Source organism: Scyliorhinus torazame, chromosome 1, assembly GCF_047496885.1.
Source record: "Scyliorhinus torazame isolate Kashiwa2021f chromosome 1, sScyTor2.1, whole genome shotgun sequence".
NCBI lineage: Eukaryota > Metazoa > Chordata > Chondrichthyes > Carcharhiniformes > Scyliorhinidae > Scyliorhinus > Scyliorhinus torazame.
In genome coordinates, this window is record NC_092707.1 from 356,514,627 (window position 1) to 356,532,321 (window position 17,695).

Genomic DNA, 17,695 nt, shown 5'->3' on the forward strand with positions numbered 1-17,695 from the left:
CCTCTGAGTCAGAAGCCAAGGGTCTGAATCCCACTCTATGATTTGATGGCCACAGCGGATGAGTTCAGAATTGATTATCAGCCTGCAAATCTCTTCCAATATGCCCACGGCAGGAAGTAAGAGTGAGAGTGTTTCATCACCATAGCCTCACCACATGGCCGGCACGGTGGTACAATGGTGAGCACTGCTGCCTCACAGTTCCAGGAACCTGGGATTGATTCCGACCTTGGGTGACTGTGCAGGTTGCATTTCCTCCCCATGTCGGCGTGGTTTCCTTAGGGTGCTCCGGTTTCCTCCCACAGTCCAAAGATGTGCAGGTTAGGTGGATTGGCCATACTAAATTACCACTTAGTGTCCAGGGATATGCAGGTCAGGTGGGGTTACAGTGATAGGTGGGGGAGTGGGCCTGGGTGGGGTGTCTTTCGGAGGGTCGTGTGCAGACTCGATGGGCCAAATAGCCTCCTTATGCACTGTACAGGCTCTATGAACGCTAAAAGACGCGACACATAGGTTCTTGTCAAGCGAGGTATTCTGTGGCATTTAAATTAGGGCCCTATTTTGGGAAGGGTAATCTACCTGAATTCAACAATTAATAATTGTTTGAGGCAGGAACGTGAAACAAGTGTTTCCCTTATTTCCAATTGCCTTCGAGAATTGAGAAAAAAAGCAGGTATAACTTCATGTCTAACATTCTGTACACACTCACCCTTATACCCGGACTGCTTCCTGGCTCAAACACTCGGCTGTGTCAGATGAAAGCTGTCTTCAGCAGCTCTATACTTTGCAAAGGAGATCAGATGTTGGCTGCTTCTTACTTAACCTGCAGATGCCAATTGATGCCTTCATACTGGATTTCTTTTCACTTGAACCTTTTGCCTGGCACTATCTCTTTCTCAAATACCTACCTTCGCAAAGGCTATTATTGAGAATCCACTTTGATTATTTAAAAAAACTTTTAAAACATTTTAACATATTTGCAGCCACTTTTGAAGAGGACACATCCTTTTAGGTATGAACTGCTCACCATATTTTATACATTTTCCATGAAACCAACTTTGGGACAAAGGGAAATACTCTGCTAGGAACTGATGCCTATTTGTCAGCTGACATTAGGATGTTGCGATAGTCAGCTTTGTGCTTTTAATTCACTCTGCAAGGATTGCAAAACTGGTACTTATGTGACATCCCCTTTCATTCCTATCATGTATTATATAGTAGCTTTGCTTTATAGCCACAAAGTGAATGACAAAAGACACAAGCACAAGTAAATTTGTGACATGAAAGTTTTTATGCTTTAATAAGCTAATGGTGTCAAAAATACATTACCTCATTAGATTAAAATTTCCCGTACAGAATAAGGTATTAAGAGCCAAACCTTACAGATATTAAATACTTGTAATAAAACCTATGGTTATTAATATTAGAACTGAAACACTTGCATAATATTTTTAGCATGATGCTTGCATTGTCTGTTTAATGTTGAGCACCAAGCCTATAAAAACCCCAAAAGTTTGCCTGCAACCCTAAACTTCAAATGCATTGACATTTTTGAGCCAAAATATCAGATGATTCCTCCACTTAAAATTTACCGTACCCTGACCCCCTTCCTTTGATTTTCAGAAACTAGTCTTGGTGCTTCCTTTAAATATTTCCTTCGGGCAAAAAATATCAGTGCTCAAAACTAGTGGCACTTAAAGGGTTCCCTGCAATGTAAAAGCAACTTTATCACTGAAGAGTTTATGTATTGAGGTCAAACCTTCACAGTCTGTTGTAAGTGTGGACCTGTTGAATATACAGTGGGGATGAAGTATCACGATATAATGTTACTCATCTGTAGAATGCCCTTATAAAGGGAAATTTGAGCTCAACGAATAAATCAGAAAAATTAAACTATGAGGCGCCATTGTTTTTCAATGACGGTGAGAATTGACCCGTTTAACCCCCAATTTACAGTCTTTTGGGAAAACTTTGCACCTTCCTCTCGTGAAGTTAAGTAAAATACTTTCTTGCAACAGCTAGCCCCACTTATCATGTGTAGAGCATAAAGGTTTGACCTTAATTCAGCAGGGTCCCACAAAAATCCACGACAAGTCAACAGAATAAAAGAACTGTGTTATACCTGACCAAAGAAAAATACAACTAAATATATTTTAAATCTTTTATTTTTTGTGTTTTGATGTATTCTCTTACTGTGCATTGGATGTGTAAAATATTCCAGCTTTTTAATAAAACATTAATACTAACTTATTGGCAGCTTGCCATTCTCAAGACGCCCCTAGGTTACCACCGGCCAGAATGCCAATTGAATGCAAAACCCAGTGCTGAATAATAAAATGATTTAACTTGATTATGTGATTACAAGTAGAAATCCATTCTGTTTCTGCTACTTGAAGTACCAGTCCAAGATTAACATCAAAAATCTATAAATCTTTCAAAGCTTAATATTTAGTAAATGAACCACCAAAAAAGAAAAAAAAAGCTTATTGAAGCGACAGTGTGCAACTGAACAAAATGTCCACATACAAATATATCTGCTTTCTAATATAAATTTTTAGTTGTTAGTATTTTAATTCACTGATCATCTGTAGGAAAAATAGTAGAACATTTTAATTGTCTTATTTTAAAAAAATTAAGTGCATTTCTTTCAACACATGAAAATAGCTGCTTTTTAATTGAAAGAAGAGTGAGTTGAGAATTAAGAAAGAACATCGTAATGCTACAGGAACAAAAAAAACTGAGAACCTTTTTTCAAAAGAAAAGATGTTTTAGTAAAAAATCTAGAAAGATTCGGCTTGACAGGTGTGATGCTAGAATGACAAGAATAATAGAACACGCAGGCTAATCTGAGAAAAGTCATTATGTAAAGATGTGGACAAGTTGAACAAATGATTTTTTAAACTACATGTTAATAATGGACTACTTGCAAAATATATCTTTAGGAACTGAAGCAGTTATCACAGTTCAGGCTAGTGGTTTATTGCAGAACCATTTAAGTTGCTTGGTCGAGGGCTCTAAGCAATTCACATCCGTGCAGAAGTGTTGAGCTCCCCAGTACAGGTGCATTTACTTCACAGTCATACCTTGTCAGCTCTGGCAAGGAATAAGCAAGAAACGATGAACCCAAAAGCCGGCTTGTCATTCCTGCAGTTATAAAAATGGACAAAGAAATGTTTATGCTATGATTAAGATTACTTTAAAATAGTTGTCCACCAAACATCATGGTAGAAAATATCAATTTTACTATTCAGGATACCGTGCACATTGTTGTTTGTGCAGTTCCTAAAATTGCAAATTAAAGAGGGACATGCTTAAAACCAATGTTTTAACAGGTGGAGACAAAATAAACACACGGATCTCGAAATTGGGGTACACCAGGGGACAATTGCTGCATCTGAGTGTTGAGGTCCAAGATAGCCCAATATTGAGCACCGGGTCACATTTCAGCAGAGCCTGTCAATGCCAACATTTCATTACTGAAGGAATGGTGACAGCAGCTCTCAAATAGGCGAGTAGGGTAGACAATTCGGCATCACTTTTTTTGAAGTTATCAATGACTGGGGAGGGGAACAATTGAGACTTGGGTCTGAGGAATCAGTGACTGGATCAGGGTGGATCGGTGACTGGGTTGGTAGTGGGGGAGGAGGAGTTTGGTGGCGGTTCTTTCGATGTGGAACATGCACATTCAGGGAATTATGGAGGCCTTCCTACCATTAAACAAATCACTCAGGAGATAGAAATCAGAAGGAACTGAGTACAGAGAAGGCAAGGCCAATATTCATTCTTACCTGTAAGCGAACCTGAACTCCAGGATTTCTTCTGTATTAATGGGAAATCATTCTCAGACTTAATGCTTTTCATTCGCTTCCACAGCATCTGTGAAGAAGCGTTACTCCTTGGTGAGTCTTCAAATGGCGATTCCTTAAACATAAATAAGTCAATCCATAAATAGGGCAGCACGGTAGCATTGTGGATAGCGCAATTGCTTCACAGCTCCAGGGTCCCAGGTTCGATTCCGGCTTAGCCCTCTGTCTGTGCGGAGTCTGCCCATCCTCCCCGTGTGTGCGTGGGTTTCCTCCGGGTGCTCCGGTTTCCTCCCACAGTCCAAAGATGTGCAGGTTAGGTGGATTGGCCATGATAAATTGCCCTTAGTGTCCAAAATTGCCCTGAATGTTGGGTGGGGTTAATGGGTTATGGGGAAAGGGTGGAGGTGTTGACCTTGGGTAGGGTGGTCCTTCCAAGAGCCGGTGCAGACTCGATGGGCCGAATGGCCACCTTCTGCACTGTAAATTCTATGTCTATGTATATCCATTTGACCATATAACTCATGGCAAAATGCTGGCTTAACCAGGGATCTTCCAATTCCCATGAAATAATTTTTAAAACGAGACACATCGGATGGTATTCAATCGAGGTGATAGGTGTCTCACACTTAGAATGGATGGTTGGCTAGAGCCTCACGTCATCTCTTTTAGGGACAACCTGCTGAATTAATTGGAACTAAGGCACTTAACTGGGCAGCAGTGGGCCTTTCCTAGCATCCTTAATCCTGAGACTGGAAGCTCTATTGAATATCAGTGCCCACCCAAGGCTTTATCATTGCTGGATCCCAGACCATAAGTGAGTGACGATGGGAGGTTATGGCGAATCAGCAGCAAGGGCGGAGAGTTGGCTCTCGGCGGGCCACCCTCTTCTAGAGGTTGGGTTTTGCAAGCAATGCCGACAGAGTTTGCTTGTCGTACTCCCTGCATGGTGATCCTACTGCCTGGCACTGGTTGAACGCCAGTGGAATGAGGCCCTTACATCGGTGGAGGCAGAAAGGTGGCCAACTGCAGAGGCAGTGTGGGGAAAGGGCGGATTTAAGAGAGGAAGCAGGTAGGAAGGAGGGGGTTTTGGAGGGGGTTTCAAACTAAGGTGAAACCAATGTTTTAACAGGTGGAGACAAAATAAACACACGGATCTAGAAATTGGGGTACACCAGGGGACAATTGCTGCATCTGAGTGCTGAGGACCAAGATAGCCCAATATTGAGCATCGGGTCACATTTCAACAGAGCCTGTCAATGCCAGCAGATCACTAATGAGGGAATGATGGCAGCAGCTCTCAAATACGTGAGTAGGGTAGATAATTCGGCATCACTTTTTTTTCCGCACGAGCGGAAAATGGCAGCCCCCTGAAGATGCGAGCCCCCTTCCTTCCTGCCTTTTTAACAATTTGAGATTATAAATCGTGCTTCCCACTCCCACCTTGCTGCCCACGCCAAACACATTATGGCATGGCAGTGTATTATTAGGGTGAATAGGCTTGATAACTAATCTAATTGGCCCTTTAATTGTCATTCGGCAGCCTGCCAGCCCCATAGCCCTGCTGTATTATTATTGGGGTAAGTTTGGGGATGGGCAGAGTGGTGGTGGGACAGGTCTCACCCGATTTTACATCACCCCCTCCAACCCATGGGAAATACACCTACTGGGGACACATATCATTCAGCCCAGAGTAAACATCCACTATCTCTGGTGCTCCCTCTTTTACAAGCCTAGGAATTAAGATATAGGCCATCCGGTCATGGGGATTCATCAGCTTTTAATATCGTATATTTTTCAAATACTTTATCTCTGTTGATAGTAATTACTTTAAGCTATTCACTTTTATTACCCCCACATTACTCTCTATTTCTGCTATGAAATTTGTGCTTTCTACTTTGATGATGGACACAAAATATTTGTCCAATGTCTCTGTCGTTTTCTCATTCCACATATTAATTTCTCTTATTTCTGACTCAGGATTGTTTACTTTAACTGCTTTCCTCCTTTTTATGTACATGTAAAATCTCCTACAGTCTGGGCGGGATTCTCCATCCCGCCAGACCTATTTTCTGGTGCGGCCCGCCCCCACCGGCAGCGGATTCTCCGTCCCAGCAGCCTAAAATGGATTTTCCCATTGTGACCACCCCCACGCCATCAGAAAATCCGCGGGCGGGAATGTGATGCCGGCGAAGTGGAGGATCCCGCTGAAGGAGAATCCCACCCTCTGCATTTTATGTTCCTGGCTGGTTTATTCTCCAATTTTCTCACTTTTAATCAAATGTTTTGTCCCTCTTTGCTAGCTTTTAAAACCCTTCCACTCCTCAGGCTGTGAACTATTGTAGCAAAAGCAAAGGACAGTATAACTTCAACTGTTTCTGGTCTTCTTTTAAAAATAAATTACACAAGACCACAAATTGCAGACTTACTTGATTACAATTGAGATTGGGCAAAATAGACAAATCAGGTCCACATTAATCTTCTACCTTTAGACGTTGCACTGTATTCCATTTTTGGAACTGACTTCAATATAATTTCAGGTGAGCTAGCTCAAACCTGATTCAAGGACACAACGTTCTTAAAGTCTGTGTGATTACGGGTGGGATCTTCCCATTTTTGTTTATGCAGAGAGTGTTGCAGCGGGCGGGAAAAGCGGCGTTGAAGCCGTCAACCCCAACTGTGGTTTTCTCCACATTGTTGCTCGGGAGTTATTCAAATAAAATTGAAGGGGCGAGTCCCACTATGTCACCTTGATGGGGCAGGCTCATCACCAACTTCGTCCTGGTACACAGAAGTAAAAATAGAACACTCCCACCCCACGCAACACCCCTGCCCTAGCAATGTCAGGGGGAAAATGAAGGGTCTAATAATCTAATGGAGGTGGGGGGGGGGGGGGGGGGTAGGGTGGATTATTAGGCATAGAGGCCTGATAATTGTGGTATCTCCATGGGGCACATGGGACAGGGTTAATGATAGTTCTCGTATGGCTCGAAGACTATGCACTCCCCCACTAATTACGGTGCAGGGACTGTTGTATATAAGGTTGGCCTGGCTGGAACAGCCTAACCGGGTCCTATGCGTGTATACGTTTCTGTTGTGAATAAACTAATACTTTATTTTTACTCAACTTATTCCGTTGCTTTTACTACACTGGTGACGAGGATCAACTGGAAGCTGCCTATGTGCACCTCTGCCAGTTCTTCCGTCTGCTGCTACTTTCGCTCAGTTGGGACTGAGGTACGCCTTGCTGGCTCAATATGCCTGTATTTGGACGGTTGGGCGCTTTTGACACTGTGATAGAATCCTGACACCAATACATGGAATGTCTCTACTATTTCATTCGGGTGAATAATATTACCGAAAATGAATGGTAGACGGTAATTCTGCTGGTGGCCTGTGGCGCACATATGTTCGGTATTATTCGGGGCCTTATGTTTCCGGCAGCGCCAGACACCATTGCGTTTGACGAATTAATTGTGCTGGTGGCAACCACTTCAACCAGATGCCCTCTTTTGTTGTACAGAGGCACTGATTTAATATGATGGTGCGCGGAGAAGGGGAGTCAGTCACTGAATATATCTCCCGGCGACATAAAATTGCTGAGTACTGTGATTATCGAACTGTGTTAGCTGACATGCTGGGGGACTGTTTCATCTGCGGCATTAATGGCCATGATATCTACAAACGTCTTTTGGGTGAAGGTTCCCTGACTTTTTCAGCAGGCATTACAAATTCCTCTATCCCAGAAAAGCACAGCCCGGGGAGTGTAGGAACTTCAGACAATTGAAGTCAATTGTTGTCCTCAAGTGCAACCCCCGCAACACCCCATGCCTCCATAGGCAGACCATTGCGAGACTGTGGAACGGTGGCCTCATGATCAGAGGCACCCTCTCTGGACTCCGAGGGAGCTGAGAGCACCCCTGTGCCAAGTGTGGCCACTGCAATCGCCCGCTGCGGCACCCCTGTGAGTCGCCTTCCATTACCAGAGCAGGCAGTTGATCCCCCAAAAGCAGGCAAAGTTGTGACAGTCCTTAATTTCATGGACTCCCTGCCAGCGACGGCTCCGTGCATCCACGGCTGGATGCCTTATGATCCCATTTTATCCAAAGTTCAACATTTGGTTTTGACCGGTGGCACAGGTCAACAACTCCCAGTGGAGCTGAAGGCTTTTTCAACAAAGGTGGCAGAGTTGACCGTGGAGGACGGTCCTTCTCTGGGGTACCAGGGTCGTCGTTCCCAAGAAAACGTTCCTGTTGTGAATAACCCTGTACTTGATTTTTACTCAACTGACTCCGTTGCCTTTACTGAAATAATTACATTCAAATTTATTATAATGGTGTTCCTGACATCCAACGTCGGGATTCCCGTTACATAACTGGCAGGGGGAACGGGAACAGTCACGATGAGACTTCCCGCTGATACAAAACGCAGTTTGAGCCTCTCACACGATTCCCTCGCTCCCATCACTAAACCAGCCTGAGAACAATGGGAGCGTAACCTCCCAGCCTATGTTAATTTTAATTTGCTGCTTTCGATTAAAGGACTGTGCATGTTGATAAGTTAGTTCTTGCTTTGTATAAAATAATTGGAGCAGGTAGTATAACTCTTAAAAGTAATTGAGAACTCTATAGTGTTTACAAATTGAGTTTGTTCTTTGACCCGTTTATAGATTTTTTATTTTACCATGGTCTCTTATCAAATAATTGTTCCACTAGGTATCACATTTGATCATTGAAACATCACAGAATCCGTAAAATCCATAGAACCCCAACAGTACAGAAAGAGGCCATTCGGCCCATCGAGTCCGCGCCGAACCTCTGAAAGAGTACCCTACCTAGGCCTCCTCCCTTACCTATCCCCATAGCCCCACATAGCCTGCACATCTTTGGCCACTATATAGAATCAATAGAAGACTTTTTAACCAATTTAAATATGGAAAACAAAAAGCATTTTGAAAAGTGCACTACAGGCAGTCCTTTACTTTACGACATTCTAGTTACAATGAACGGCACTTACGACGTTTATAAATTGACACCCTGTTTCATCTTTACATTGCTGGTTTTGGCTTTACGATACCACACCAGTGAACAGTTGGTCTTTACCAAGTGTTATCTTCTTTTTTGTTCTGCCTTTCAAAGCCTCAGGAAGGACAAATTGCTTCTCACACACAGTATAGAAATGTCTTTGAAAGTGTAGATTCTCTTATATCATGGGAAGTACACTGCTGTCAGGCAATTATACCAAAGCATGATTCAGTGAAAATAGGGGATCGCGACTTTGTTCGGGAGCCAAACCCCCCAATTATAAAATTGTCCCGATGGGAAAACCAGTTCTGAATGCCATATCGACTCAGTCATGGTTTTCTGGAACCAATTATATCGTAAGTCCGAGGACTACCTGTACTGATTATATGAAAATAGACTTACTGCTGAGCATTGGAAAATCTGCTCTCCAAAATCCAGCTGCAGTTTGCGTTTTAAGTTGTTTCTGAAAGTCATTTCGGTGTTCATGTCTTTCCCATGCTGTCCAAAGTTGTCCAGAGACCTAATACAAAGCAGTAACATGGTGTGAAACTCTTTTCTTCTTCATTCCCCCACTCTTCTGAAGATGTTGGGGCTGAAATTTGTTTTTATCAGTAATGCAAAATGGCCTCGTAGCAAATTGGCCACCCGTTTCACAGTGTGTCCAATTTCCACTTCCACTGATGCTTGGCAAAGGCTAATTTCACCACTATTGATTCCACTGTAGGATATGGTTCCAATGGTGCTGATCACCACATGGTGCATTGCTAAAGAGACCATTCCCCATATGACATCCTATACAGTGAGCGCTAGCAGAATATATGATGGTGGAGTATGTTACATCCAATCTTGTCCTTTCCTGAATTCCATCTGTGCACTTAGAATCATAGAATCCCTACAGTGCAGAAGAAGGCCATTTGGCCCACCGGGTCACACCAACCCTCTGAAAGAGCACCCAATCGAGACCCACTTCCTGCCCTATCCCTGTAACCCCATCTACCTTTTTGGACACTAAGGGACAATTTAGAATGGCAATCCACCTAACTTGCATGTCTTGGGCTGTAGGAGGAAACCAGAGCACCCGAAGGAAACCCACGCAGACACGGGGAGAATGTGCAAACTCCACACACAGTCATCCAAGATTGGATTTGCACCCAGTTCCTGGTGCTGAGAGGCAGCAGTACTAACTACTGTGCCACCGTGCTACCCACTTGGAGCAGTGAGCAACTAGGAAAGGGAATCTTGGCCAGTTTCCCTCCATAGCCTAGGGTGCTAAGTCTAATTTTACCAACCCTATTGCCATGTGAGAGTACCTTTAAGAAATGGGTGCTTAAGAAATGTACCTTTAAGAAATGGGTGTTTATCAGTGATGTCAGAGTGTGGGTGGAGCTGGGCTGTCTGTCAGCTTTTTACTTTCGTTTTAGGCTGTTTGCTGCAGGGTGTGTTTCAGTTTCGTTTTCAGAGCTGGATAGCTGCAGTCACAGCCAGAAGGTGTATTGGAGTCTCTCTCTGTAATCTAAAGACTGTAATTCGATCCTGGTGATTTAAAACTAATAACAGTAGTGACTTTAACCTGATGTGCTTCTGGTAAAGGTGTTTTAAGTCTTATGGATGTTAAAAGGAAAGCTTAAAGGATTACTTAGTGTTGTATTCTTTGGGGGTTGTATTTGAATTAATGGTTGCTAAGATGTTCACTGTATGTTTTAAAAAGGTTAACTTGAGTAAACATGGTTTTGCTTTAAAAATTCTTTTCCATTTCTGCTGTACCACACCTGTAGAGTGGGCCGTGTGCTCCCCATGCTACAATCTATTAAAAGTTGTGGATCAGGTGAACTCCATGATACACTTTGGGATTCTCTAAACCCTGGCCCATAACACTATCATGAGCTCAGCTGAGACCAGTAAATCTTTTGTTAAAATTAGTTTATAGGATGTGGGTGTCGCTGGCTGGGCCAGAATTTCTTGCCCATCCCTAACTGCCTTCTTTTTCAGACGGCATTTGAGAGTCAACCACATTGTTCTGGATCTGGAGTCACATGTAGGCCAGAACAAGTAAGGTTGGTGGAGTTCCTCCCCCAAACGGTGGTGACAATTGACAATGGTCATCATTGGACTTTTAACACCAGATTTTTATTGATTTCATCTGCTGTGATGGAATTGAACCCAGGTCCCCTAGATCTTGCCCTGGGTCTCTGGGTTACAAGTCCTGTGACAATACCACTAGGTCACAGCCTGTCCTGTACTCCAATGCCTCCCCTGACTCGCAGTCTAATCTGGGACTTTGCCTGTCTGTATAGTTTAGCTAGTCACTGGATTAACTAGCCGAGGCTTCCCTACTCTTCAGTTTTCCTTGGGCCTCTTCTAAAGCTTACTCCATATTGAGGGCCAAACAGGAAACCAACTTTCAGTACCACATCACCTCCCTCTCTCCCATGCTGCTTTATTGACCACAAGGAGGTGTGTGAAGTAGAACTAACTGCTAAGGTTCTCTCTTCCTGTTCTTTCTCCTTTGCTATAAGGAAGTAAAGTAGTACTTTCGCTCATCACGACAGAGAAGCTGAGAATGGGAGTTCAGCCAAACCACACTTGCATATGCTACATCGTTGTGTTTTAAATATTTAATTCTTCATGCTTTCATACATAATTCTTCATGCTTGCAAACAAGATGACTTCAATTTCCTTTTGTATTAATTTATAATACTTTTATAATTGTGGGCATCATTTAATGAGTGGCGGGGTTTCCTGCCCAGCTATTGAAGTAAGGCAACCCCACAACCATTTAATGCCCTGAGGAGCGTTAATTGGTCAAGACGGTCCTACTGTCCCATCCGGGGAGGAAGTGCCAACTCCAAGAGTTATTGGCGATCTATCTTGCCAGCAGCTCTCTGGACCCTGCAGCACCACCGAGACTGGTGGCCACTGCTGGGACTGCATTCAGTCCCAGCAGAGAAGAGCCAGGGGCCAGATGCAAGGTGAATATTGGTAGGCTCTTTCCCGAGCCAGATCAGGAAGCCGGTACAGTGGAGGGAGGGTGCGCAGGGGGTCGGGTGAAAAACAGGAGGTGAAAGGTGTCATAATATACACCAGTATATCATGGTGCAGACACACACTGATGGACACACAATGGGACCAATCAACACACACAACACCGCAGCCAATCACCAGTTAGAGCACACGCACTATAAAGACAGGGTTCCCGCTCATTCGAGCTGCAGCTAGCTAGGAGGACAGAGCTCACAGACTGCAGCACATGCATTCACCATGTGCTGAGTGCATCGACTGGTTAGGACAAGGAAAAAATCTTTAGTTAAAGCTAGTATCACGTTAACCCACAGTCAGAGTATGTTAAACAGTTAATGATTCAATAAAATAGTGTTGCACTATTTCAAGTGTTGGTGACCTGTATGTGTTCCACGGATCCAGAGCACCCAACATAACAAAAGGGGGGTCCCCAATCACAAATTGAGGAGAGGGTGGACAGGCTACCCTAGGTCTTGCACACCACCTGTAAATTTGCAACAACATTGAGGGTGAGTAGGTCGGTGGCAGAAAAGCCATCTGCAGAATTTTACCTGCCACACCCTCTGCAGTCTGTAAAATTCTGCCCTATGTTTTACACATATTTACTATTAATTCACGATGAATTCATTCACTACTTTCTTTTAGGGATTAAATAGCACTTCATGGTTGAGGAATTATTTTAGAAATGCAGTTTATGTTTAGGGGCCAGTTGACCCAGTTAGGTGAAGTGTTGCTTAATAATGCCAATGGCATGAGTTTGAAATCACAACTTGGCTGAGGTAGATCTTAGGACTCATCCCATTTTGATATCATGCCAGTCATTGAAAGACTGTGAAATACAGAGATGTGTGGAGTGCCATGGTTTGCGATCCTCTCTGAGGACATGAAGAATCAGTTCAAGATATTGAGGGCGGGACTTTACCACCCCAACCGCCGCTGGGATTTCCGACCCTGGCTGCGGAATTTCCCACGGTGGGTCCTGCCACACCAGGGCCGGAATATCCCGGCCTGAGTCCTGCATTAAATTCATGCAACCTCTTTGTGCTTGCTTCAGGAGTTCAGTTTAGAATGAACAACTGAGAGGGGACAGAGAAAAATAATTTGCTTCAATTGGAAAAAAGACTTTTCAGATAGCGTTATTTTGATTCAGAAATCCAAGAAGTCCAACTTTAGGGTTAGAGTTTTCAGAGCGTGTAGGAAATGCTAAATAGTCATGAATAAGTCCGTGTGCTGGAATTAAATTATGCCTTAAATATCAGTGCACAATTGTTAGAATTAGCACTTCAGTTTTGAAATGCCTGACGAATAGCAAGATTTTTTATATTTCTAAAGATGTATTGTTTCAGAACCACTCCCTAAAACAAACGTCAGTGTCTTCAACTTTTAAACTACCATTCGAAAGTACATACAGTACAGTAAATATCTTTTCCTATTGTTCTCTTTACCTTTGTTTATACAGTGACGTATGCACTGGTTGGCCAGGTGGGATACCAGGCAATGAGCCCGTCCTCTGATCCGTTAATCTCCATTTTCTGGGTGTACAGTTAAAGGGCGGATCCGGCGGCCATTGAACGTTTGGCCTGCCACCCATCAAGGATGCCGGAGTACTTGCAGGTGCTTGGTAAGGTGGCAGGGAAATACCATTCCCAGTGTTGTACAACAGTGGATGAATATGAGCGGGGTTGCTCTTGTTTGGCGGTGTCATCTGGGGACCATACTTGTCGAGCATCATCTGTCGGTGTGAAGTCACAAAATTTGGAGCAAATGACTGGAACATGCTGTTCATGTTGGTGGAATAATCTTGCGTTCTTGACTGGTTCTCGGAACTGAGCTGCTCATCGTGGCAGATTGGGCTTAACTGGAAATCCTCCTCATCCATAGGAATGTAGGGAGCCAGAGTTTCGAGGTCCAGGTCACTCAATTCAGCCTAGAACAACAAATGAAGGATAATGAATGGAGTACAGGCTATTATGTGTGGAATACTTGGAACATGGAACAGACTGTTTAGCTTTACACATTCTACAGCACGTAAACTAGTCTATTTAACAGCAAACCAAATGAAGATAAAAAAGCAGCACAGCTTTTCCAGAACGAGGATAAGGTTTAGACAGAACTGCCGCAGCTTGAAAACAAGCTTGTCACAATAACCATGCAAAATAAAGAAAAAGAAAATTTGATTTTAAGTGCTTTCAGAAACAAGCCCTGAGGAATAGTAATGGTAAGCTGGAATTTAACTTCAATTTCCGCTCTTCCCCCCTCACAAAAGAACGTTTAGCTCCCTTATCGAGAAGCACAGAAGTTATCTCCCATGTCATTAAATTCCGGATGAGGGAAAGCTGTCCTGATATTTGAAAACAAGTATTTGTAGCTGCATTGCAGTCGCAAAAAATAAAGACCTCAGACTTATTTTTCCTGTACTTTGCTCTTTTATTATTCCCGGTAGTTGCTTCTGGAAAATTACCTTTTCCAGACCAGAAAGTTTCTTCAGCAATAGTTATGACTTAGTACACTGCAAATAACCCAGTTAACACATTAAAAAGGTGTAACTTATTTGAGGGGTTGAGCACGATCTTGCAGCGAAGAAGGGGAAGTTCTCATTAGTTCACTGGTATCTAAATCAAATCTGGGGAGTTCAACAGCATGTAAAATCACTGTGAAATTTATGCATTTAACTACACATGCATGGGCTCCAGTGAGAGGTAATATGGTGGAAATCTCCACATGGATGAGCAGATGGGATTGGATGTGGGTAGGGGACGTTAAAGGACACAAAATGGAAGCTGGCTTCAAACTCACCACAGACAGGGTAAGTGGACCGAGAGCCAACTCGTTCCCAGGAGGTGAGTTTGGTATTTTCAATATATTGAGGCTGGAAGCATGAGATTTAAACTGCTTTACAGATTTAAGTGTGGTGGGCCAGCTTCCCGGGGCTTTGGGAAATTAGGTAACTGCAGTGAGTTGAAGAAAGCCTTAGGGAGCACCCCTTGTGGGTCACGAGGACCAGAGGTCCTTCCTCCTAGCCCACATACTCCCTTACCATCAGACCTCCCCGCAACCCCCCCAACCTACCACAGGATTGCATAATCTCTGGGATTAGATGCTCTCATGGGGTTAAAAATTGTAACCCCAATGGTCATCAATCAGGATGATTTAATCCTGTGGCTTTCTCCAAAAGATTCCCTATCTGACTGGACGCCAAGCCCATTGGTCAGGCTGACTTCTGGGCAAAATGTCAAAAGACACACACTACAGAGGGAAAACCCCACATCCAGCAGGGAATTTCAGGTCGCCACGTTTCCCACACACTACCAAGACCACCCTCCTACCCATTCCCAGTGAGTCAGAATGCTAGGATTCGCTTTCAGAAGTTGCTGTAAGTTTCAACGGAAAAATGACAGCGATCGCTGACAATTTTATCATCTTTGCTACTGCAAAATCCCGGCCAATATTCCTGATCTGCTCCTTCATATTCGGCGGGTTGGCGGTTCAATGTTGTGTCTCACATGTAAAAATGTAGCACGGTGCATTTTTCTTGGAAACAATTTGGTGTTTAAATTATTACATTCACAAGTTATTATTTATTGCCTTACAATCTTGTATATTTTACGTGGTACTCTTTCGCATCACAGGAAGATGTGGATATACATTGTCTATTCAGTAGACCTTTTCAAAGGTCTGGGCAGCACGGTAGCATTGTGGATAGCATAATTGCTTCACAGCTCCAGGGTCCCAGGTTCGATTCCGGCTTGGGTCACTGTCTGTGCGGAGTCTGCACATCCTTCCCGTGTGTGCGTGGGTTTCCTCCGGGTGCTCCGGTTTCCTCCCACAGTCCAAAGATGTGCAGGTTAGGTGGATTGGCCATGATAAATTGCCCTTAGTGTGCAAAATTGCCCTTAGTGTTGGATGGGGTTACTGGGATAGGGTGGAGGTGTTGACCTTGGGAAGGGTGCTCTTTCCAAGAGCCGGTGCAGACTCGATGGGCCGAATGGCCTCCTTCTGCACTGTAAATTCTATGATCTATGAAATCTCTGAATACTGTGTTAACAATGGACAAAATTGTGGAGAGTATACTTCACTTTAAGGTATTTTAGGAGTCATTGTGCTAGTGAGAGGAAGTCAGCCCTCAACAAAAACCCCAACCCCTCAAAGACTGTTCATTTTCCCCTGAAGGAGCAATGTAACACAAATGGAAATACTCCAATTAATTTGACATAATAATTTTGAACAATATTAACATTTTAAGATGCTCACCAAAGGCTACTGAAACAGGATGTGGTACCGTACTTACTGCTGTATGCCTATGCTGTTCTCTATTTATTTATTATATTTCAAGAAAAGTGCATATAGAACATGGAACATAGAACATTACAGCGCAGTACAGGCCCTTCGGCCCTCGATGTTGCGCCGACCTGTGAAACCACTTTAAAGCCCATCTACACTATTCCCTTATCGCCCATATGTCTATCCAATGACCATTTGAATGCCCTTAAGTGTTGGCGAGTCCACTACTGTTGCAGGCAGGGCATTCCACACCCCTACCACTCTCTGAGTAAAGAACCTACCTCTGACATCTGTCCTATATCTATCTCCCCTCAATTTGAAGCTATGTCCCCTCGTGCTAGTCATCACCATCCGAGGAAAAAGGCTCTCACTGTCCACCCTATCCAATCCTCTGATCATCTTGTATGCCTCAATTAAGTCACCTCTTAACCTTCTTCTCTCTAACGAAAACAGCCTCAGGTCCCTCAGCCTTTCCTCATAAGATCATCCCTCCATACCAGGCAACATTCTGGTAAATCTCCTCTGCACCCTTTACAATGCTTCCACATCCTTCCTATAATGCGGCAACCAGAATTGCACGCAATACTCCAAATGCGGCCGCACCAGAGTTTTATACAGCTGCAACATGACCTCATGGCTCCGAAACTCAATCCCTCTACCAATAAAAGCTAACACACCGTACGCCTTCTTAACAACCCTCTCAACCTGAGTGGCAACTTTCAGGGATCTATGTACATGGACACCGAGATCTCTCTGCTCATCCACACTGCCAAGAATCTTACCATTAGCCCAGTACTCTGTCTTCCTGTTATTCCTTCCAAAATGAATCACCTCACACTTTTCTGCATTAAACTCCATTTGCCACCTCTCAGCCCAGCGCTGCAGCTTATCTATGTCCCTCTGTAACTTGTAACATCCTTCCGCACTGTCCACAACTCCACCGACTTTAGTGCCATCTGCAAATTTACTCACCCATCCTTCTACGCCCTCCTCCAGGTCATTTATAAAAATGACAAACAGCAGTGGCCCCAAAACAGATCCTTGTGGTACACCACAAGTAACTGGACTCCAGTCTGAACATTTCCCATCAACCACCACCCTTTGTCTACTTCCAGCTAGCCAATTTCTGATCCAAACTGCTAAATCTCCCTGAATCCCATGCTTCCGTATTTTCTGCAGTAGCCTACCGTGGGGAACCTTATAAAACGCTTTACTGAAATCCATATACACCACATCAACTGCTTTACCTTCATCCACCTGTTTGGTCACCTTCTCAAAGAACTCAATAAGGTTTGTGAGGCACGACCTACCCTTCACAAAACCGTGTTGACTATGTCTAATCAAATTATTCCTTTCCAGTTGATTATACACCCTAACTCTGATAAACCTTTCCAAGATTTTGCCCACAACAGAAGTAAGGCTCACTGGTCTATAGTTACCGGGGTTGTCTCTACTCCCATTCTTGAACAAGGGGACAATATTTGCTATCCTCCAGTCTTCTGGCACTATTCCTGTAGACAAAGATAACTTAAAGATCAAAGCCAAATGCTCAGCAATCTCCTCCCTAGCTTC

At 43.7% G+C, this 17,695-nt stretch overlaps 1 protein-coding gene across 3 annotated transcripts in view; it reads right to left on the reverse strand.

Annotated features, from left to right (window-relative positions):
* Window positions 1-1,269: 1,269 nt before the first annotated feature.
* Window positions 1,270-17,695, reverse strand: part of epas1b (endothelial PAS domain protein 1b) — a 233,889-nt gene continuing 217,463 nt past the window's right edge. For 2 of the 3 annotated variants that reach the window (XM_072510702.1, XM_072510693.1), the window contains exons 12-15: window positions 13,288-13,769; window positions 9,227-9,344; window positions 3,786-3,918; window positions 1,270-3,141 (exon numbers count right to left, since the gene is read on the reverse strand). In XM_072510702.1, coding sequence (XP_072366803.1) covers window positions 2,990-3,141; window positions 3,786-3,918; window positions 9,227-9,344; window positions 13,288-13,769 — 885 coding nt within the window. In that variant the 3' untranslated portion in view covers window positions 1,270-2,989. The remainder of the gene's footprint in view (window positions 3,142-3,785; window positions 3,919-9,226; window positions 9,345-13,287; window positions 13,770-17,695) is intronic. The other variant, XM_072510710.1, reaches the window with a different exon arrangement.